General features: G+C 43.9%; 8 protein-coding genes across 8 annotated transcripts; 3 read left to right on the top strand and 5 right to left on the bottom strand.

Annotated features, from left to right (window-relative positions):
* Positions 1-2: 2 nt before the first annotated feature.
* On the bottom strand, positions 3-2,916 carry BYT42DRAFT_565131 (kinase-like domain-containing protein). The gene is made up of 5 exons (XM_051567830.1): positions 2,618-2,916; positions 2,340-2,423; positions 1,653-2,270; positions 1,245-1,579; positions 3-1,121 (listed from the first exon to the last, which is right to left on the bottom strand). The coding sequence occupies exons 1-5, from the start codon at positions 2,822-2,824 to the stop codon at positions 278-280; spliced, it is 2,088 nt and encodes a 695-aa protein (XP_051424352.1). The 5' UTR covers positions 2,825-2,916; the 3' UTR covers positions 3-277.
* A 1,749-nt stretch (positions 2,917-4,665) lies between these two features.
* BYT42DRAFT_565137 (serine protease 1) lies at positions 4,666-6,417 on the top strand. Its single transcript, XM_051567831.1, has 2 exons — positions 4,666-5,583; positions 5,668-6,417. The coding sequence occupies exons 1-2, from the start codon at positions 4,708-4,710 to the stop codon at positions 6,145-6,147; spliced, it is 1,356 nt and encodes a 451-aa protein (XP_051424353.1). The 5' UTR covers positions 4,666-4,707; the 3' UTR covers positions 6,148-6,417.
* A 913-nt stretch (positions 6,418-7,330) lies between these two features.
* BYT42DRAFT_565139 (uncharacterized protein) lies at positions 7,331-8,825 on the bottom strand. The gene has a single exon (XM_051567832.1). It carries the CDS (start codon positions 8,513-8,515, stop codon positions 7,562-7,564), a length of 954 nt encoding a protein of 317 aa, XP_051424354.1. The 5' UTR covers positions 8,516-8,825; the 3' UTR covers positions 7,331-7,561.
* A 254-nt stretch (positions 8,826-9,079) lies between these two features.
* On the top strand, positions 9,080-10,559 carry BYT42DRAFT_565142 (synaptobrevin domain-containing protein). The gene is made up of 8 exons (XM_051567833.1): positions 9,080-9,250; positions 9,341-9,404; positions 9,462-9,657; positions 9,719-9,809; positions 9,891-9,994; positions 10,071-10,127; positions 10,199-10,241; positions 10,313-10,559. Exons 1-8 carry the CDS (start codon positions 9,169-9,171, stop codon positions 10,333-10,335), a joined length of 660 nt encoding a protein of 219 aa, XP_051424355.1. The 5' UTR covers positions 9,080-9,168; the 3' UTR covers positions 10,336-10,559.
* BYT42DRAFT_565145 (ankyrin repeat-containing domain protein) lies at positions 10,522-11,746 on the bottom strand. The gene has a single exon (XM_051567834.1). It carries the CDS (start codon positions 11,650-11,652, stop codon positions 10,633-10,635), a length of 1,020 nt encoding a protein of 339 aa, XP_051424356.1. The 5' UTR covers positions 11,653-11,746; the 3' UTR covers positions 10,522-10,632.
* Positions 11,747-13,517: 1,771 nt separating this feature from the next.
* On the bottom strand, positions 13,518-15,629 carry BYT42DRAFT_565148 (uncharacterized protein). Its single transcript, XM_051567835.1, has 2 exons — positions 15,314-15,629; positions 13,518-15,200 (listed from the first exon to the last, which is right to left on the bottom strand). The coding sequence occupies exons 1-2, from the start codon at positions 15,537-15,539 to the stop codon at positions 13,624-13,626; spliced, it is 1,803 nt and encodes a 600-aa protein (XP_051424357.1). The 5' UTR covers positions 15,540-15,629; the 3' UTR covers positions 13,518-13,623.
* A 64-nt stretch (positions 15,630-15,693) lies between these two features.
* On the top strand, positions 15,694-17,118 carry BYT42DRAFT_612893 (uncharacterized protein; the record flags this gene model as incomplete). Its single annotated transcript, XM_051571675.1, has 10 exons — positions 15,694-15,752; positions 15,817-15,855; positions 15,923-15,988; positions 16,051-16,125; positions 16,187-16,247; positions 16,310-16,442; positions 16,523-16,655; positions 16,723-16,883; positions 16,954-17,072; positions 17,107-17,118. 10 exons carry the CDS (start codon positions 15,694-15,696, stop codon positions 17,116-17,118), a joined length of 858 nt encoding a protein of 285 aa, XP_051424358.1.
* A 162-nt stretch (positions 17,119-17,280) lies between these two features.
* Positions 17,281-19,913, bottom strand: BYT42DRAFT_612894 (Six-hairpin glycosidase-like protein; the record flags this gene model as incomplete). The annotated part of the gene is made up of 13 exons (XM_051571676.1): positions 17,281-17,921; positions 17,992-18,122; positions 18,205-18,368; positions 18,430-18,569; positions 18,633-18,812; positions 18,885-18,968; positions 19,057-19,090; positions 19,168-19,221; positions 19,282-19,349; positions 19,421-19,466; positions 19,559-19,588; positions 19,660-19,714; positions 19,807-19,913. The coding sequence occupies 13 exons, from the start codon at positions 19,911-19,913 to the stop codon at positions 17,281-17,283; spliced, it is 1,734 nt and encodes a 577-aa protein (XP_051424359.1).
* Between the last annotated feature and the right edge of the window lie 417 nt (positions 19,914-20,330).

The raw sequence follows: 20,330 nt of genomic DNA on the forward strand, positions 1-20,330 counted from the left end.
TTCTTTTCTTTAGTTTATTGGTTGAAACAATGCCCTTCTCTTTTTAACAGAGCAATTTGCACGTCCTGACATCAACTGATCGGGACCCTCATCTGAGGCATGGTATTATACGATAGTCTGATTTTGGACGCACGGAATATGGGGCAAGTCAAAAGGATGCAGTGGCATTGTTTGTATGATATTGTCTGTTTTCTTATTGGGGGTTCATTTTTTTTTTCTGATTAGATTACATAGGAAGAGAGAAAAATACATTAAGTGAAAAGCTGAAAGTCTAAAGTTAATATGTATCATGATCCGGAGAATGGAGGGAGTAAGAAGACATTCGTGGTCGACGGTCACCGAGGCTTGAAAGCGTTGGATCCTCGCTTGTTCCATAATGGTGAGTAGCCGTTGTTTCGTCATATTGAGATGCGTAGTATTCACTGGGCTGGATATCGCTTTCGGTATAGAAATCGTATCCTTCGTCGCTGTCGTGATAGTAAAGATGGTCATGGTCCTTGTCCATGTACAGGCTGCCTGTGTAGGAATAACCTTGAAATGCTTGTTCCAAGCTTTGACTGAGCACATTGTCATCGACCGGGCTAAGTCGCGGGGTCATTTGTAAAAAGTCGGCATCAAAGTTGCTAAAGTCCGTTGAGCTGCGTAAATCAGGGACATACGGTGGTCGGACACGCTTATAGTAAACATCGGCCCAATCGAGTGTGTCAAAGTAGGGATGCGATCGGATCATGATGGGACCATCAACGCCTGTCCCTAAGCGATGATCGGGATCGCGCTGCAAGAGTCCGGAAATGAAATCAGCAGTAACAGGATCAAAGTCTTCCGGAAATTCGAGTACGTCCTCCAGCACACGGCGGTACATTTCAGCATGCGTTTCGGCCCAAAAAGGGGTCACACCCGTTAACATTTCGAATAAAATGGTTCCCAAACTCCAGAAATCCACCGCGTACGAGTAATCCTCTGATCGAAGTATTTCCGGTGCAAGATATTCGGCCGTACCACAAAAGGTCCGTGTTCGCTGATCGTCCACATTACCGGATGGGAACATTTTCGATAATCCAAAATCCGTCAACACAATATGTCCATCCGCAGCCAACAGAATGTTTTCCGGTTTAAGATCGCTATCATGAAGCAAAAGCCCCAGGTTAGTATATTTGACGGTGACTCTCTATTTATATGGATGCCCGAATCCACAAAAAAAAGGAATGTCACGCCTGAGCACAAGGCAGTCTATGTGTATTTACCGGTACAGAACGCCGAGACGATGCAGTTCTTGCATGCCCAAAAGGATTTCGGCCGTATAGAATCGACATCGTTCAGGTGGGAACCGATAGAACTTAGCCAGCTGAGTTGCCATATCGCCTCCAACATGATAGTCCAGAACGAGAAATAATTGATTTGCATCTTGAAATGAATGGTGTAGTTTGACCAAGAAGGGATGCCGAATCTTGGCAATGGTCGCCAGAATATCGCGTTCCATTCTTGTATGCTCTATTTCACGTTGTGTAATCACCCATTCTTTGCTGATCGCTTTCAAAGCCAATAGCTGGGATGTTTGTAAATGTCGTACCAGTAGAACCTACGCATACCGTTGATGTCAGGTTACGATCCATTGTTCACCCTAAAATCGTCGCTTTCTCCTTCCTGTTTACCTTGCCCATACACCCTTTTCCCAACACCTTGATGAATTGGAAATCTTGAATCGAGATCTTGCCGTCGTGATGTTGATGCGAAGAATCGGGCATGGGATCTTCCAATTCAGATGCTCGACGATGACGGTAAACGTGAGAGTCAGACATGGCAATGGACAGAACGGAATGGTTGGAAGAGATGGAGGAAAGTGAGATGGAAGAAGACCGTCGTCCTCGATATACTGACGAAGTGAAATTAGAGTGCTGCGGCTGGATGGATTGCATGGAAATGACGGAAGGGGTGCGAGAAGATGGAGGGCTTAATGTGAAATCGCACATCATTTGATTCCTTTCATTCTCTATCAGTTGGCGATGAACATAGCTCTGTATGAGTTGCTTGGAAGCCACGCGATCTTCATCGCGTTGAGCAGACAAAAAGTCACGGAGTAAAGATGAGCGACCAATGACCGGATCGAGCGCACATCGCCTCAGATAAATTTCGATCTTTTCTGAATTGGATTTCTGGTACTTGTTGGAGAAACTGAGGAGAAATGATCGAAATCCCTTGCGCTTCATGAGAAGATCCGGCTGCGTCAATTGGGGCAAGGAAAGTTTGCATCGACGATAATGTGCTTTGATCTACACACACTCTTTTCAATTCATCGTTCCCCTACCAGTCAACATCCAAGTATAGATCCCGCCACTTACCCTTTGATCAAACTCAATAAAGTCAAACACATAGCGTACAAGACTCAGGTTTTGCCGTTTATCTTCAACAATCACATTGAATACCTACACATTGGTTTTCAACAGGATAAATTTTTTTTTTTTCCCAACGGTCAGCATCGGTCTACGAAATTTGATTCTCCATAGCGTTTTCCATGGGCTAAGTTTCATTCAAGGAAGCATAAACCAGGTACACTGACCACTTCCGACCATAGCACGGTGGAAAACGCAGACGTCAATTGATTGGAAGGTCAACTTACAGATAGAGCTCGCCGGCGCTTTCGGTTCTTCTTTTTATCAAATTCATACACCATCATGGTCGATTCAATCACAGCAATCTCGAGCTGATGACCTTCATCATGACTAAGAACGCTCTGCGATGAGGATGTCGCTGCCGACCATAATCCGTCGTTCGGTCCGTGCATCAGTGCTGGCTGCGACGTCGAAACACCGCTACGATCGCTCATGTCCGAAAACGCCACAAGAGCAACAGCCAAAAAGGTGCCAACAACCAGTTTTTTGGAATTTCTTTCTTTTTTTTTTTTTCTTTTTTTTTTTTGCGTCACCAGGATTTTTCGGTTTCAGCGAATCATGAAAAAACGGCGAGCGTCGCGTTTTCTTACGTAGATCGGTGGCAGTAACCAAAAGCATGATGCAATATTAACTAAACTGTCCAACCTTAAATTCAATATTTTTCTTCCAACTTCATGACCCTTGTTCGTCCGGCGTATCTTTTCGATGCTTGGTATAACATATCGCTGTGATATTTGCATCTGCGAGGAAACCCAATTGACAATCAGAGCGAGTCATGAGAAAAATCAGCAAATATACAAGGCTAATGGCTGACCTAAAATATGCTCCATTTCATTTGAATAAAGAGAGCCAAACTATATGGGAATAGAAAGAACCATAACCTGTTATTCCAAGAATATATGATGCAGTTATATTGGTGATGGTGATGATTGAAGGCTGGATAAGATGAAAAGGGCAACTATGAGAAACTGCGAATCACCATCCATTGTGTTGATTGGACCATTCATCATGCATGATTTGAGTGCCATTTTTGGAAAATAAGTTTTTTCCCATCCCACCTAACCGCTAGCATGCTTGCGAATCCATTGATAAGCTCACCGCAAAGAAAGAAAGGGAGTTAGACCCATTCAGATGAAGGACCTTTTTTATCGGATCGTCCTTCCTTCCCCCCCCCCTGCTCCTCCGCAGAGCGAACAGAATTGAGCGAAAAAGATACAGACGTAATGCAGTTGCAGATGACTTTTATCTGCTCTCAGCTTCAGGCTCCTAACTTGCGCAGAGTGCTGTACCTATTTAAACAGACGGGTTATCAGTGAACCAACCCGAATCCAGGGCACCACAGCCTTCTTTTTCACGTCCGACTTATCGACACTCATTCGTCACTCTCACCGTCCATCATTCATTTTATCGGAGAGTGATAAGAACAGCTTTGATTGAGTGGTGCAAAGCAAAAATATATCACTGGTGAACCCAAAAAAATGTCCCTTGCCGTAGGGTTATCGTGTCGATCCCGCCGTGATGTTGTTACATCCGACATGGACATGATGGAATGCCGGTGCCTGGATTGACTCACGAATGTGCACTGCTAATGCTGTCATGGCGGCTGGCCGCCATGGTGACCTGAGACTATTGGCTATGACTCAAATTACTGCAGTATAGAGAGTTTGTTTTGACACAAAATCGTCGAAACAAAACGTCAGGAGAAAGTTGTAACAAACAGTCCCTGCATTATACAAAAATGGAAGTTTGTGTTTTTCTCAAAGATAGCATCCGGTCATCCGTATGCGGACGCTGTGAAAAAAAAAACAACAAAAACGAATGTGGAAAAAGATACGTCGAATTTTAAGGGGTAGTCAGCATTCCTTTTGTGTCATTGGTCCATTATGGATTGAATGGACTAATTCAAATGGAATGAGGTCAACACTCTATCCGTGAGAAACTTTAACTTTGTAAATGCTTTATCAGTCATCATTTGAAAATAAGAAATAATAACAACAACAGCAGGTGTAACGACGAAACTGAATGATATCACGCTATCCATCCAAGAAAGCACGCAGCAGGCCTGACCATCGGACCAATCGTGATATAGGATATCGGATTAGGTTTCGGGTAGCTTGCAAAAGAGTAGTGAGAGAGTCGCAATTCAATGATAATGGGATCAGCATGATCTGTGATAATTCCGCTAGTCACATGCTTTAAATGTGGTCAAGTGCCTTCATAATCGCGCAGCATTAAAAACGCGCAGAAAAAAAATCATTGATTTTATCACTATAAAAATCACTTGGTTTCTTCCTTTCATCTTTTCATTCACTCCATCATGAAAACATCTATTATTGCTACTGCGTTGTTGCTGGCCGGTTATGCCGTCGCTTTACCTCTGTCACAGAATGAAGAAGCCAACATCGCTCCTCTCTATGTTTCCGCAGAAGCCGAGCCCATTCAGGACTCTTACATCGTGGTCTTGAAGAACCATCTCAATGAACGAAAAGTCGAAGAACATGCCAGCTGGATTCAGACCATGCTAAAGAAGAATGACCATAACCGAGCTGAAACATGGCTCGAACCGCGTGTCCTCAATAACATTGAACATGTGTATGACACTCCTTCAATCAAAGGTTATGCCGGTAAATTTGATTCGCACTTGCTGAATCTTATCCGCCAATCCGACGATGTCGATTATGTCGAAAAGGATTCCATGGTCTATGCCAATGAACTGCAACGAGATGCGCCCTGGGGTCTGGCTCGTATCTCACACCGAGAAACCCTCACTTTCCGAGACTATAACAAATATTCGTACAACAGCGATGGTGGCAAAGGCATCAAGGTCTATGTGATTGATACCGGTATCAATGTGGATCATGTGGACTTTGAAGGACGAGCCACATGGGGCAAGACGGTGCCTGTGGGTGATGCAGATGAAGACGGTAATGGACATGGATCGCATTGCGCTGGTACGATTGCTGGCAAACAGTACGGTGTGGCCAAGCAAGCCGAACCCGTGGCCGTCAAGGTGCTACGATCCAACGGCAGTGGTTCCATGTCCGATGTGGTGAAAGGCGTGGATTGGGCCACCAGTGAACATATCAAGGCTTCCGAAAGTGCCAAGGCGAGTCGACAGCCTTTCAAGGGTTCCGTGGCCAACATGAGTTTGGGTGGTGGCAAGTCACCTACCTTGGATCGATTCGTCAATGGCGTAAGTCGCATGTCATGATATTCAAAAACAAATAAGGAGCGATGCTTATCATCTCATTGTTTACAATATTTTTTGTTTGGTTAGGCCGTCGATGCTGGCATCGTCTTTGCTGTCGCCGCTGGCAATGATAATGAGGATGCTTGCAGATATTCTCCTGCTGCCGCCGAACAAGCCATCACTGTGGGTGCGTCCACCTTGCAAGATGACCGCGCGTACTTCTCCAACTATGGTCCTTGTGTCGATGTGTTTGCTCCGGGTCTTAATATCCGCTCAGTCTGGCGAGGTAGCAAGCATGCCACCAATACCATTTCGGGCACTTCCATGGCTTCGCCCCATGTCGCCGGTCTTGCTGCCTATTTCCTGAGCTTGGAGGAGAATGGCGCCAGCCCCAAAGAGATCAAGGACAAGATTCTCCAGTTGGCTACCCCAAATATCCTGAAAAAGATTCCCGCAGATACACCCAACCTATTGATCTTCAATGATAGCGAAGATGAATCGGATTCCCGCAGACGAAAGCATCACGGTTTCCGAGGCGGTTTGAAGGATTTGTTTGGCGATATCTAAAATTGATATCATCCATCGTCCCTTTTGCTCTGTGCATGAACCTTTTTTTTTCCAAGTTGATAGGAACACACTATTGTATTCATCCTTTTACACCCCCCCCCCCCTTACTCTCAGATCCTTTCTTGTTTCTATTCCATTTCATCCGTTATTCCCAAGTTTACAGATACAGTATTTGTCATAGTGTTGCTTTCAAGCCAATTGTTCCTACGAGCCTGTTTATTTCTTTTTCTGCTTAAACATACCATAAATGGCTACACATCATGTACCTCTAATCTCCGTTTCGATGGCATCATGTGGTCACAGAGCAAGAAATTTTTCTCTCATGCCACATGATCCCTGGTTTTCCCGATTTGTTAAAATGATCAAGAAAATTTAGATCATTCATTCCACCCCATGATGCACACTTGACTTGGCTTTTGCGCATCTTGGCTTTTTACATCATTTTCATCGATTTCAAGCTAATGCGATAAGTAACATGGCAAAACCGCCATTTTGTTTAAACCAAGATCCAGTCTTGAAGTTGGCAGTATCTATCTATCTATCCGATAGCGTACACATAAATAGCTAAACTATGCTTTATGACGATCATCAAGTGAATGACTTCATCGACTCAATTCAAACGTGGGACAGAATCCCCGCTTGGTCTGAATTGCCAATAAAGCCATATTGATCTCATGTCATAATGCACTACCCCAGTTGATACTGCAGTGTTGGCGCCATTCACGGCCAGTTCGAAATCAGAAAAAAAAAAAAAAAAAAAAAAGATGGCTGGAAAATCGAGATCGAAAATCTTCAGGTTAATGCATTGGTGTGTAAAAAGTCCGCCAAAGAACGAGTATCTGCCAAATGCTCTATAGGTTCTTTCAAGACTTGGAAACTGTTTATGCTTCAAGCCAAAGGATCAATGCCCTTAAAGCAGATTTTATGCATCCTGAAGTTCACGCAATGGTTTTTCGATATTTCTAGCGACTTGGTAATTTCTGTAACTACGCAATCACTATTGTTTTGTTTCCAGGGCAAGTGTAGGAGGTGCCTTGTTTTATCGGCAGTTGTGACACTGTAAATTACACTAAACCAGAGATCAGGTGATCTGAATATCGTAATACCGGTATACAATATCGTCTTGCCGATATAAGCGTCAATCTCAATATTTCAAACTATGAAGAGAATGATGAAACATATCAAGGATCGATGGATTTCGTCTTGCTTTTCAGCGCTTTTTCTTTATTCCGAATGAAGTTACAAACAAACTTTATAAAGCCTGTGAGTTCAAGCGATACCATGAATGGTCCATTGAATACTGTAGGACTGTAGTTCGAAGATTTGAGGTATATGTACATGTGATTGGTGATTGGCGAATTGAAAGGATGCAAATTGATATAGACATAGGGTGTACATAGGGAAGACGCCATTTTTATCGGCTGGGTGAAAATAGATTGCGGATCATTTCCATGATAAGACGTAGTAATAAGAGAAACCATTCGATAACACGTTGGATAAAGTATACGTTTTGCTGTTCCAGTTCATGCATTGCAGAGGTCCATGCGTTGTTCGTATGAAGTTGAGCCGTTTTCCATTGCTGGCAGAAAGTTAATCGATCGGTCGTGTCGGGCAGTCCGTCGAGGCGATCAAGATGTTGGACAAAACGTTGTTTGCTGATCGCCATGGTTTCCTCACGTAGGTTGTTGTAGATGGTGCGGAGCGAGTCATTTCCAAGTAGATTCAATTCATAAAATCGGCGATACAGCTTTTTTTCGAGACGATTGTACTGGTACATGAGATCGTGACGTGAGATAACCTCGCTGTTTTGACACTGGGCGTACCATTCCGTAAAGGCGGACTTAGTCTCCCACTCTGAATAAGTCACCCATTCTTTCATGTTGATTTTGATCCAATTTTGTTCGTAAGACGAAAAAACGGTGTCCAACTGGCCTTGGCGCCACCGGCTGCGCAGCGATAAGAATTTGGGTTCGTCTATCACGAACGCCGGCGTGGTGAATGGCGGCCGATAACCGAGAGAAACCATCAACTGGTGCCACTCAAAGGAAGGTGAGGTGTACAGATCCTTCAATAGATCGAAAGATGAATAAATACGGGAAATAATCCAATGAAACCATTCGCCTATGCGTGTTAACAGTTGCCGCAAGTACGAAACCAGATCTGGTTGAGTTGTCCATTGCCATTGCCAACCGAGCATCGGTCGAACATGGCAGAAATCGTGAGGTGATTCCGATGTGAGACCCTTTGAAAGTTGTTGAACGGGAACCATGTGCGCTGCCGCACCTTGGGGCGGATGTCGCGATGGATCGGCCAAAGCGACGAATGGGGCAAGCAACAACAGAAGAAGGAATACTTGTCTTGAAAGCATTGCAAATGAAAAAAAGGCGATCGCCAAACGACCCGAGTGTAGAAATATGAGCCGAAATGCAAATATATCAGTGAAAAGAATAAGCTGAATGTGTCAAAAAACGACCAAAAGTTGAAACCAAGGAGAATGTTGTCGGAATTTCTCCATTTGGTTTCAGCCCCGTGCCATGAGCCAATGAAGGTCTTCAGGATGATGTCGACGGCTGCAAGGCAAAAATGGCATAACCGAAACAAGAAGGAAAAAAAAGGCTTTGTTATGACTATACATGCAAAATTTAAACAAAGACGACTTACTAGCTGGCCACCTGCTGCAAGTTTAGTTCATGACGACCGCGGCTCCCAAGCCGTGTTATGCAAAAAGGTTCGATGTCAGCCGTTCCAGACCGATGGCAAGAAATCATTAAAGAAACGAATACGACTCTTCTAGCGGATGTTTATTTCATGGAGTAATCATAAGATGCAAAAAGATGCAATAATTGAGCAATAGAGGCTGTACCAAAAGCGTGTTGCCAGAACAGTGTTCGTGGAGTGAAAAATGGAAGGCTGACTTCCCTCCCCTCCCCCCTCCCCCAAAAAAAAATTCAAAACTTTTTTTCCTTTTCTTCTACTCACTTTCTTTTACTCATTCTACAAAGCTTGACCTAAACGTTTGTCATGTCGCTTATTTATGGTTTGGTAGCCCGTGGTTCTACCATTCTGGCAGAACATACCAACAGCACCGGAAACTTTGGCACAGGTAACCACCGAAATCGGCATCTTGAGCCATTTGGTTTCTGCCAACCCCAACTAACTTTTTCTTTCCATTCCGCATCTATTCCGTGTGTAGTAACGCAAGCCATTCTGGAAAAGATTCCACCCAACAATTCTAAGCTTACTTATGTCTACGACAGGTAAGTCATAGCTTGGCCCATTGTCATGGCGGACTCTACGTCTCATGTGTGTCATAGATACCTGTTTCACTATATTTGCGAGGACGGGCTGACGTACATGTGTATGGCTGACGATCAGTTTGGCCGACGTATTCCATTCACCTTTTTACAAGATTTGAAGGACCGATTTCTTTCGACTTATGGAAAAGAGAGAGCATTGCAATCGCCACCTTACGGTCTCAATGAATTTGCACGAGTCATTGCCAAACAAATGGTATAATGTCACCAAGCCCAGGTGTCGCCATTTCTTACCAACCCTATTCTCGCCTGTTTAGGAATATTTCTCTGCGCATCCAAGCTCAGATAGACTAAAGCAAGTGCATGGTGAAATCGAGCAAGTCAAAGATGTGATGGTGCACAATATTGGTACGTCTCACTGCAACGCCAAGGGGTGACTTTTGGAAAAAAAAAAGGTTTCCTGTGATACTCATCCATAATTCATGTTAGAACGAGTATTGGAGAGAGGCGAACGCATCGATTTGCTCGTGGATAAAACCGATAATTTGAACCAACAAGCCTTTGCTTTCAAGAAGCGCAGCACGCAGTTAAAGGTAACAAAGAAGCCAAAGAGCAGTGTCATTGTCAATATTTCCAGTGGAGCCAATAACATTTTATTATCGAATCTAGCGAGCTATGTGGTGGAAGAATACCAAACTCATGTGCTTGATTGCGTTGGCTTGTTTTGTAAGTGCTTCTCTTGTTACATACCGATCTTTAAACGGTTGCTGATGTTTCAATGTGGGCGTTATCGCTAGTTGATTGCTTACTTTATCGCCGCATCTGTGTGTGGCTTCCCTGGTACGTACTCATCGTCACCTTGATGGCAGTGGGCATCCTTTTTATTGATTCAATATGTATGATTGCTATAGCTTTCGGAGCTTGTCGAGCTTAAATGCAGCCTCATCGGAAAATGCCAAGTGTTTCTTTGCAGCTTTTGCTTTGTAGGTCCATCTCAGTTCTCCGTTGCCTCTCCTTTTCTCTCCTATGTATTTACCCAACCTTTGCGCTCTTTCCAACCTTTCTATCCCCTATTCGATGATCAAAGCTTTACTCTCTAGTTCTGTTTTACGTGATAAACATTATATATCGGATGTGTGCCATCCGTTGGTCTGTTTATTTTTTGTATTACGTTGCATCCTATTGGGTAGTTTAGTGGGAGATTATGCGACTTTTTTAGACAAGAAAAAATTCATGTTGTTTTGGGGGTGATGGTATGCTGGTGATGAGTGTTTAAAAGCTGAATGAGATAGTGTCGAATGCTCGCATCGGCCATGATCCAGGCTTGTTGTAGACACGCTTTGCTGGTGTCTTGCGTCAGTAGCAGAGGTAACATTTCTTTGAATCCGTGGCTTGCTGCATAAACCAGGCTTGGATTATGGCCTTTGACACAAGGACTGCCTTTGCCACCGCAAAGCATCCTTACGAGATCGAGTTTCCGTTGCTGCACGGCGGTATAAATGGCGTCTGATGTAATCGTTGTATGTTCTTCCTCAACCAAGACAGACACGCAGTCCAATCGATTCCAGTGAATTGCTAATTGCAACCAATCAACGTCGTGGCTGTGCTGATCAAGTGGGTATTTTCGTAACAGTAGCCGCAAGACGGGAGCGTAACCGATCATGACGGCGTCTTTCACCACGTCAGGCTCGTTCGTCACATTGCACAGGACTTCCACGCAGTCCACATGATGATTAAAGATAGCTAATTGTAAAGGTGTGTGTTCGTGTTGATCTCGTAGGCTGGGCGTGGCTCCTCTGCATAGTAAATACTGAAGAATTTTTGGCCGATTGTGTTGTGCTGCTATATGCAGGGCGGTGCGGCCCAACGTGTTGATGCGGTTGATATTGATACCTTGTTCACACACTTCTGCCACGCCATCCAAAAATCCGACGGTGACTGCCAAGTGAAGAACACTGTACGGATCGACTTTATGCAGTAACAAAAGTCGCAGTGCGCTCAAACTGTGCACACGACACGTCCATTCGACCAGTCGAATCCGATGTCGTTCGTCGCGGACATTCGGAGATCCGCCCGCTTCCAGATAAGCCCGCAAATGCTGGAGATTCAGTTCAGTACATTGCTGTCGTTTTCGAGGGGTGTGCAAATAGTCATCTTCGCGTTTACGTTTCTGGCTACTATTGGAGACTTCAGGCGAGGTAGGAGGGGAAGGTAACGATGTGTTGGTGACGGATGTGTTGATAGAATGCATGGCTGTTTAAACCTGACAACAGGACAACGTAAGAACAAAATAAAAAAGAGAGAATCAAGTATAGTTTCAAATAACAGAGAGACAAAAAGTAAAAGAGCATTAAAAATGCAGTAATACAATGTATATATAATCATCATTCTTTTTTTTTTTTTTTTTTTTTTTTTTTTTTTACCAGCTCTTGGCGAGCCATGCAACAGCTCCCAAAACGACCTGAAATCGGGGTTCCAAATATTTAGTGGATATGTCCCGATTTGGACAAAAAGGATCGCCCTACCGCCAGGCCAGGTCTTGGCAAAACGATATGCACTCAGCTCTGCGAACCTTTTTTTTTTTCTTTTCCTGGTCTTGGCACTGGGGCAATTGGGTTTGATGGTTTTTTTCCGCGCACAATGAGAATCATAATGAGGAGAATATGAGGTGGGGTGAGCGAGAGGCATGAAACCCGTCCTTTTGGACTCAATATCGCTATGCTCGATTTCACAGGTTATTGTCTTGGCAACCAGTGTCACGTCTCCTTGTCATTTTCCATCACTGAACTATTTTTCCCACTTTTTCACCCTGACGTGTTCTTGGGTTTTCTCAGAATCCCCACGTCTTTTTGACAGACAGAACCCGGTTTTGCTTGGCACCATCCTATGCAGGATTGGACCTTTTTGTTTCCTTTCAACAAGTCATAGGATGTGCCTACTTGTCTATCGGACATTCGATTGCATGGTTTCATGAGGAGATGACCGAGTGCGTTTTTTGTGAAACATCACCTTTTTAGGTTTATCTGTCATGGTGTCCGATCCTGTGATTCCATGATCGCTTTTTTACCAACGATAAAGAGAAAAAAGAAACCCCCAACTTGGCACAGGTCAACAAGGTCATATCATGTTAAAAAGTCTCATTCATTCTCCTGATAATCATGTTCTGTCAATAACAGGTTTTTTTTCTTTTTTGCATTGCATCAATCAACCTATAGAAGAAAGAAGTGATAATACTCAATCGTCTTACCTCATTACAGTAACCCCTGGGGTCGTGATGGGAGCTTCTAAAAGTCTGTCAATCACTGCGGCACTTGTCCATCCCTTGAACAAAATATAATAACAGGGCAACGATGATTCATACAGTGCCAAACTGTTTCATCATTGCATCGAAACAGCTCTTGATATGCTGCGTTTGTGGATATGCAAAGACCATCATTTCAGAGTGTCACAAAGACAGCGAAATAATTCTCAGAAGCTTGATTATCTTGTAAGGATGGAATTTCTTACTCGTTTTCTTATTTGGGCAAGCATGTCCACCGAAAGTTAAAGTTGTGATCAATTTTTTGTTTATTTCTAATAGTCATGATTGCAATTTTCGCGTTGTTCTCTTCCTTTCTGATTTGACTATGTACTTGATTGGCAGAGATCGGCAAGGATATGTCTGTGGACGCGTGTGGTGAGAAGTTTTTCACCATCGAAACATCAGGTTTCCGTACTCAATCTTGTCCGGCTGGCGCGAACTCAGAGATTAGTCAAACGTTGTTACTGTACGACCATTTGGAGAACAAAAGGCGCTTAAGCAAATTAACAAGAAGCCTTATGCTAGTTACGCTTGATGCAAGATTTAACGGATCAATTCGCAGGCCTTGATGTTACCCATAGAATACTGTTGATAATGACATGACAATTCTACGCAGTCTTGAAAAGAAATAGGAAGGATAAAGATTCAACCACGCTTTGGTATGATCAACTCATTTTTAGGCTTTATACAGATTTCTTCTTATGCCATTTTCTTACTTCTACCAGTATTTGAAAAAAGTGTCTCAAGATTCCACCTTGGAGTGAGCGGGGAGAGTTGATACATGATCGAAAACTTCACACCATGGTAAAGAAGTGGTTATTGATTATTGAAAATGAAACATTTACACGAATTATTTGGGATATCTGACGTTCTCGATGAATACCAAGGTCATCAAATCCAAAAAAAATTCGAGACCACACTTTATCCGCCAGGAACCGGCGAGCTTTGTTCCATAGTAGACAGCAAAGGCGTCAGCATGGCATCCACATTTTCATAGCCAACATCGCAGCACATCGATATCAGCCATTTGTACGCCTGGTACCGTTTTCCCGGTAACTGGGATTGTATACGGATGATTTCGTCCACGAGCGCTCGCCGTGCGTGCTGCAGTTGACCGAGTCGCTCCCTCAGCTCCAATACGGTATGTTCAAGTGGTGAATGGATGGATAGTGACTGCACGGAATGGAGGTTCAAGGACGCTTCATATTCTTGGATCAATTGGCTAAGCTTTTGCTTCTGGGTATACTGCATCATTTTCCGTAGATGGTTTTCCAGTGTATGTTTCCTTGATTCCAGATCCGTCAGCAGCTGCGGGGCTATTTGAACGTCTTCCAACCCCCGCTCGATAGTCTCCAACCGCTTTCGTGCCGATGCCAGCTGTTTACGTTTTTCATGCATTAACTGACGGTTATCAATAAGTTCCCGTTCATAAGTTTCTGCAAATACATCCAATACATGCATGATCGCCGACGGTGGCCGTGTTTCTGACATGAGCAGTTTGTACGCCGCATCGGCTTGGCTCGCTAGTTCTTCTCTAGGTATTGCACGCTTGTCTCCGGAAGATCGAGGTTGCCAAGGTCCCTGGAACACACTAGTACGTTGATCATCGCTACTGTCTTGCTTGGCACCAGCTTCTATCAATAGACTCGCCATCATTTCATTGCCGTTCCTGAACGCCAAATTTAGTGCCGTGTCGCCATAAATATCCTTGGCATTCAGCAGCGCTATAAATTCAGGCTCCGCCTCCTCCTCCTCCCATTGTTCGATCAGACATTCCAGATAATACCGTGAAGCGTGGTGTTTGGCTTTCCCGCTCGCTGTCAGCGCAATATGATGAAATATAGTTTGCTTCCGTTTATCCACCTGAAAGACGGTACTTTTTAAAAGCCCAACGAGTTTCTTGAACGATTTCTTGGCGTAATTGTTGGTAAAAAGAATACTACGCATCAAGGCGGTCTGCCCCTTGTAGTTGCTCCGTGAAATATCTGCACCCTGATTCAGTAACCATCGTGCCGTTTCCACGTGACCCAAAGCCGCGGCCCAATGAAGACTGGTGTGCCCTTCTTCATCAATCGCTTTGTTCATATCGAAATGCGGCGGTAAGAATAGCGGCAATTCCGCAGTTTCCGACATGAAATAGTCGATAAGTTGATCGGCGTACGTTGCGTGATGACCGGTGGTTGCCTCGTCGGACGTGTCTCGTTTCATTCGTTTGGGTTTTGGCGTGAGGTCTTCCTTGGTTTCGGATCCAGTCGACGGGGAAGGCGTCCTAAGCGACGGTTGTTGACAAACGTTCTCATGAGGCGCAGACACGCTGGGATTTTTTCTCGTACGACCTTCGCGTGTTCGCCGTGGACGAGCCGATACAGCCGTGACATGTTTGGGTGCGAGCGGTGGACTATCGTCGCCTTGAATAAACTCAAACATTGGCTGCAGCAAATGCTTTACATTATATCGTTCCGCTAACGAGATGGCGCGGTCGAGAGGAACCCATGTGCCTTTTTATGTATTTATTTCATTATTTCAGTCAAACTGAAAAAAAATCCACGGTTGGAGACTTTTTTTCTATGATCTGTCAACCAGCCTCTTACTGTCAGATAAACGATATTACCTTGATATTTTCCGTAGCCACCTTGCACCTTTTCATGTTCGCCCGTCTGGACTTCTCTGTCTAGAATTCGCGTCCGTTGAGGTTTGTCGAAATCCGCGACCTTGAGAATCTGTGTTGCATTCAAATACGAATCGGAACGTCGTCGCATCACGGCCACTCCTTTGACCATCATTTCAAACACGGCAATGCCAGAATAGGTCGCTTTAAAGATTTGTTGCGTTGTCATTTGTTAATGGAGACACGAAAAAAAACACGCTTTTATTCCAGCTTGAAAAAGAAAAAAATGCGTTGAGAGAGGACGGAAATTCAAAGGGAGATGAGGACGGGCCATTGCCATAATAGGACACAGTCGCTCTTTCTCGTTTCCACGGGTCTTTTTCATGTTTCAACAGTTCAAGAATATTTCCCTCAATATACGCTCATTGACCAATGCAGTAGGGTAAAGCAGCCTTTTTTATTCTTCAGCACCAATGGGGTCATTTAAGACTTATGCAAGCCCTTAGGTTGAACGAAGAAGAATGGCGCAACCGCGGTTTGGAACGGTAGGCATCAGCCCGCATACTTTCTCTATGAAAAAAGAGAGCTGGGACTTACTCTTGACATTCTTAGTTTTGAAGCGCTCAAATCCGAATTTCAAAATCTAAATGCTTTGCTATCCAATCGTTCCGAGGCTTTGTACGTTAAAACCATGTTTGCACCACAGAATAAAAACACTGATGCTGCCATCGTTTTTACAGCTCGCAAAACCAAGTCGATACCCGCAATTACCCATCCGTTTTAGAATTGGAAGCAACCAGCCACCTGATAAATGCGTACGCAATACAGACAAGCGTCCCGCTTCATTTTACCATGTACTGATTCAAACAACTGTAGGCTGGAGGAGAAATGGCAAGCCGTCCAGGAACGGAATCAGGACAACATACGAAAGGCCGATGTAAGTCTTGTGAGAGTTGGGGCTATGGGGACGAACTCGCAGTATTAAATGGCCTATCTCAGAACGCAGAACAGTTATTGCGTGTCTTGGTGGATTTTTGTCAGCAACATGTCGCTACTTGCGAACAGCTGAATAATTCCAAGAAAACGATGGACTCAATACAGCAAAACTTGGCTACAATGACTGAAATAGCAGGTTAACCGGGAAACAAAGGGTTGCCAAACTAAATTCATCCATAGAAAGGGCTCACACGTTGCTTTCCTTTTTTTCCCCAGACGATTTAAAAAATAAACTCTCCGCGCTGGCGTCGGATATCAGAACTGCATCGGTCAACCACGAGCGACAACAGTTTGAGGAATGGAAACAACAGCTGGAAGTTGAACATGCCCAAAAAATGGAAGAGAAGTAGTAAGTGAACAGGGAAACTAAAAAGGTGTTGCGAGGATCATTATTGACGGATTTGCATGAATGGCAGTAAAACTTTAAGAGTGGAAGAAGCGCGACTAAAAGAAGCGTATGAAGAACACAATCGACTACAGACACAGAAGCGTTTGGAACTTTACGATGCCACCTTCCAAGCCGAACTGGAAGATTACCGAAGGCGTAGAGAATTTGAGACCTCTTCTCTTTATTCAAGTATGTATCTTCTTGTGAGAAAATCGTGTCATCCTCGAATCGTTCATTGAACGATCTATATCCCATCCAGATATACCAAGATCGTCCGAGAATCCCGAGCTATCCTTGGCTTCATTAAAACTAGAAAATGCGGAGCATCAAGATTTGGACGACTTTTTTAATGAGGCAACTCCACAGGCCCAGGCACAGGTAAGCGGTCGACCAACGATTATAATTTTTTTAGTATGAAATATGAAACTACAACCCTGATATTACATAGGCATCAGCAAGCTATCATAATACACAGAATATACATTCAAAGCGAGAAGAAGGGGAGGATGGATCAAGTGATGAAGGAGTAGTGGAAGTACTAGGAGATGAGGATTTCGAGGATTGAATCATGATACAAAAATATATATTACGAACGTGCATTGGAAAACATGCTGAAAGTCGTGCCCTTTTCACCTTGCGTGTAAGACGCAGCGGGTCGTTCGAGAATCGGGGTATTAGAGTTGACAGACGCACGTTTTTCATCATCTTCCTCCTCGCTGTGAACAGTATCCGAAGACCCGACCTTGTGCCGTCGCCATAAAAAGAAGGCCAATAAGAAAGCGCCACCGACAGGCAATACGACAGACAGGACTAAACTCCACGCAGGCATCGACGTCGATTTGGGGAACAAGGACGGGGTACCATCGGGGTTGACATCCGTATCATTGAAACGACCATCGTTTGGCATATAGAACGGATTGACGGGAGAATACATCGCTTGATGCGCTAAAATGTTTTGATAAGGCGCGTTATAATCCAGCGCCACTTCACTGTGGCGCCAATCGGTGCGATTATCCGTATATGAATCGTTACGATCCGGCCCACCGACCAATGCGCCGTATAAAATGTGGGCCGAAGGTGTGGTGCTGTTGATGTGAAGAAATCCCACCGTGCCACTAGCGCCCGCGTGATGAGGATTCTTGGGTGAATTGGGCCGCTCGCCTACAATGAAATTTTGCTGAGACGGATTTTTGCCAAACGCGTAATCAAGCTGTCGCTGAGCAAACGCTGCATGGAAAAAAAGACTTTATAAGCTCCAACGTATTCCATCAGAAATTGTCAAGAAGCACCACCATACCTTCGTATCTAAGCGCTTTGGTAATATGGACTTCATTGGACGTCGAAGCAGCCAGTGGTCGGAGGACTGTTTTTGAATACAGAAACATGAGATTGCTCGTGCTGAGGGCACAGACAAGGCTGTTGATATTGCTAGAAAAAGAAAAAGAATCATCGTTCACTATGAGACTTTCTCATTTTGATAAATTTTCTAAAACACAAATGTCTGATATACCTCACAGAATCCCACCACAGCATGCCTCCTTGCGTCATATTGGCAGTCTTTAAAGATTCGATTCCATCGAGATAACGCTCGGCTTCTTGCCGCCGCGCCGTCGCTTGCTGAGTATCACCATGGTTTAGCGTCAATTCGGCAAAAAGAATGTACATGGCACCATACTAAGACGGACCATGTCAGTTGGCAAAAGCATAGATAATTCAGTGTTTAGATAGATTTTACCTTGTCATCCCAATCGGTGGGTAATGTATGGCCCATGGACATGAAACTCTGATAATACAACTCTGCATTATGGAAATAATCATTGTTGTTTGTAGCTCGATACATCCATAAACTGGCGAAAATCAGATCATCCCGGTAATCTAAGATTGTGAATTCGTTGAAAGGCCCAGTGAAAATCCACGAATTAAAAATCATTTGCCTACCTGAACTTCGGTAAACGTCACTCACGGCGGGAACGGATTCCTGATACTGCTTGAAAGGCTGAATGCTGATGGACGCATTATACAGCTGTGTAGCATGCTGCAGCAGAGTGTTGGAGTATGCTTGATCGTCGGAATCGCCCGTGGATCTGAAAAACAGAGAAGCAGCAGCAAAGGCTGTGGCTATTTAATGAAAACAAGCACAGAGTTAGCTGCATGGCCTCATTTTTTCCCGTATGCAGTTGAGAGTATTACAAGCAGCAGCCGCAGCGTCGGTACCAAAAGCGGTTGCATTGATTTGATACGAAGGACGAGGTAATGGAATCGTTGTATCGGGTCCTGTTTCCAACAGTAATTAATTGGCTTGTTAGTTGAAAATCAATGTTTGCAAAAGTAACCATGGTTTTTTCTCTTTCAATGTATGTACCCCAATAATTGTTATCCAACACCGCATCGCCGACCTGGAAAAAAAAAAGAAAAAAAGGGCTTTGGTAAATAAAAACATATCGTGCCAATTTTCAATTGCAAGATGCCGCACCTGAACAAATAAAACACTGGGTTCTGGATGAGCTTTGATGAGCCAATCGGTGCCCTGACAGACGTTGAAATTAAAATCCAAATATTGAAGCAAGCACGGTCTAATTGTTTATACCCATTTAAGCATGGTTCTTAGAGAGTTTAATTGGTTGGCTTTCTTGTAGCCTTCCATATACTCGATGCCTGGTAAGCGCGGGGATAATTTTAGGTGAGCAATGGATGCATGCTGCCATTCATCATTTTTATGCACTTACCGCCCCAACTCAGCGTAAACAAGGTATAGCATAACGGATATGTTGACTGTTGATGTGCATCGTATCGTGTGCCAGTACACATTCAGTCCATTAGATACCAAAAACATTCATGTTGTATGTCGCTTTTTGATTATCTACCTTGATGTAATCACCGGCATCGTAGTAACCCTAGCAACAGTTGAATGAATTTTAAGCATTGCAAATACACCGAAATACAAGAAGCTGTTCACAAAATTTACCCCTGTAAGATCGAGTTTCACATCGGAGCCATCCGATAATGCAGAATCATGACGCCTAATATCACGGTTAAATCATGTGTAACTCTTTTTTCATATCTTGTTTTGCAATTCATTGCGTGGAAAGTCATGAGACAAGGGTCTTTTTACCATGTTACGCGTTGATCAGTCGGAAGGCGGCCTGAGCGTTGTGCTTCGTAAAATAATAAAGAGTGCTCTAGTAATCGAACGTACTCCGGGGGAGGGCTTTTGGCCATTACGTACGCACACCATCTCAAAAAGACGAGAACAACCAAATAGAGACGCATTCAATGAGGGATAATGGGAAAACTAGGAAAGTGACGAAAAAAAAAAGCAATAGTATTGAAGTAAATAATACAACTGCGATCAACAAGTCCAGAAAAAACGGCTTGTTCAGAGTAAAAGGCTTATATAGGCAGATGGAAAATGAACGATTGCGTACGTTAGTAGCTGTTGTTGCTTTTTTGTGATTGCGTTTAACGCACTTGGTTATTCACATTTATTTATTGTTGGAGCGAGTGATGTCTAAGGCGCAGAACATTCATGCAGCATGTTGTTGTGCACACACACACATGAACTGGGATGGAAGCGGAGCAAATCAAAAAAGGAAATCGAGATCTTCCATAAGACATAGAGATTCGCAGTCACCAATG

This window comes from Radiomyces spectabilis (assembly GCF_025331425.1).
Source record: "Radiomyces spectabilis strain NRRL 2753 chromosome Unknown BYT42scaffold_5, whole genome shotgun sequence".
Lineage (NCBI taxonomy): Eukaryota > Fungi > Mucoromycota > Mucoromycetes > Mucorales > Radiomycetaceae > Radiomyces > Radiomyces spectabilis.

Bases quoted from the DNA above. Each gene is read 5' to 3' on its own strand.
- BYT42DRAFT_565148 (XM_051567835.1), bottom strand. From the start codon at position 15,539: ATGACAACGCAACAAATCTTTAAAGCGACCTATTCTGGCATTGCCGTG. The intron at 15,201-15,313 runs GTAATATCGTTT...ATACATAAAAAG, and splicing joins TGGCTACGGAAAATATCAAG to GCACATGGGTTCCTCTCGAC.
- BYT42DRAFT_565145 (XM_051567834.1), bottom strand. From the start codon at position 11,652: ATGCATTCTATCAACACATCCGTCACCAACACATCGTTACCTTCCCCT.
- BYT42DRAFT_565139 (XM_051567832.1), bottom strand. From the start codon at position 8,515: ATGCTTTCAAGACAAGTATTCCTTCTTCTGTTGTTGCTTGCCCCATTC.
- BYT42DRAFT_565137 (XM_051567831.1), top strand. From the start codon at position 4,708: ATGAAAACATCTATTATTGCTACTGCGTTGTTGCTGGCCGGTTATGCC. The intron at 5,584-5,667 runs GTAAGTCGCATG...TTGTTTGGTTAG, and splicing joins TGGATCGATTCGTCAATGGC to GCCGTCGATGCTGGCATCGT.
- BYT42DRAFT_565142 (XM_051567833.1), top strand. From the start codon at position 9,169: ATGTCGCTTATTTATGGTTTGGTAGCCCGTGGTTCTACCATTCTGGCA. The intron at 9,405-9,461 runs GTAAGTCATAGC...TGTGTGTCATAG, and splicing joins CTTACTTATGTCTACGACAG to ATACCTGTTTCACTATATTT. The intron at 9,995-10,070 runs GTAACAAAGAAG...TATCGAATCTAG, and splicing joins AGCGCAGCACGCAGTTAAAG to CGAGCTATGTGGTGGAAGAA.
- BYT42DRAFT_565131 (XM_051567830.1), bottom strand. From the start codon at position 2,824: ATGAGCGATCGTAGCGGTGTTTCGACGTCGCAGCCAGCACTGATGCAC. The intron at 2,424-2,617 runs GTAAGTTGACCT...ACCAATGTGTAG, and splicing joins AGCGCCGGCGAGCTCTATCT to GTATTCAATGTGATTGTTGA. The intron at 1,122-1,244 runs GTAAATACACAT...GCTTCATGATAG, and splicing joins CGTCTCGGCGTTCTGTACCG to CGATCTTAAACCGGAAAACA.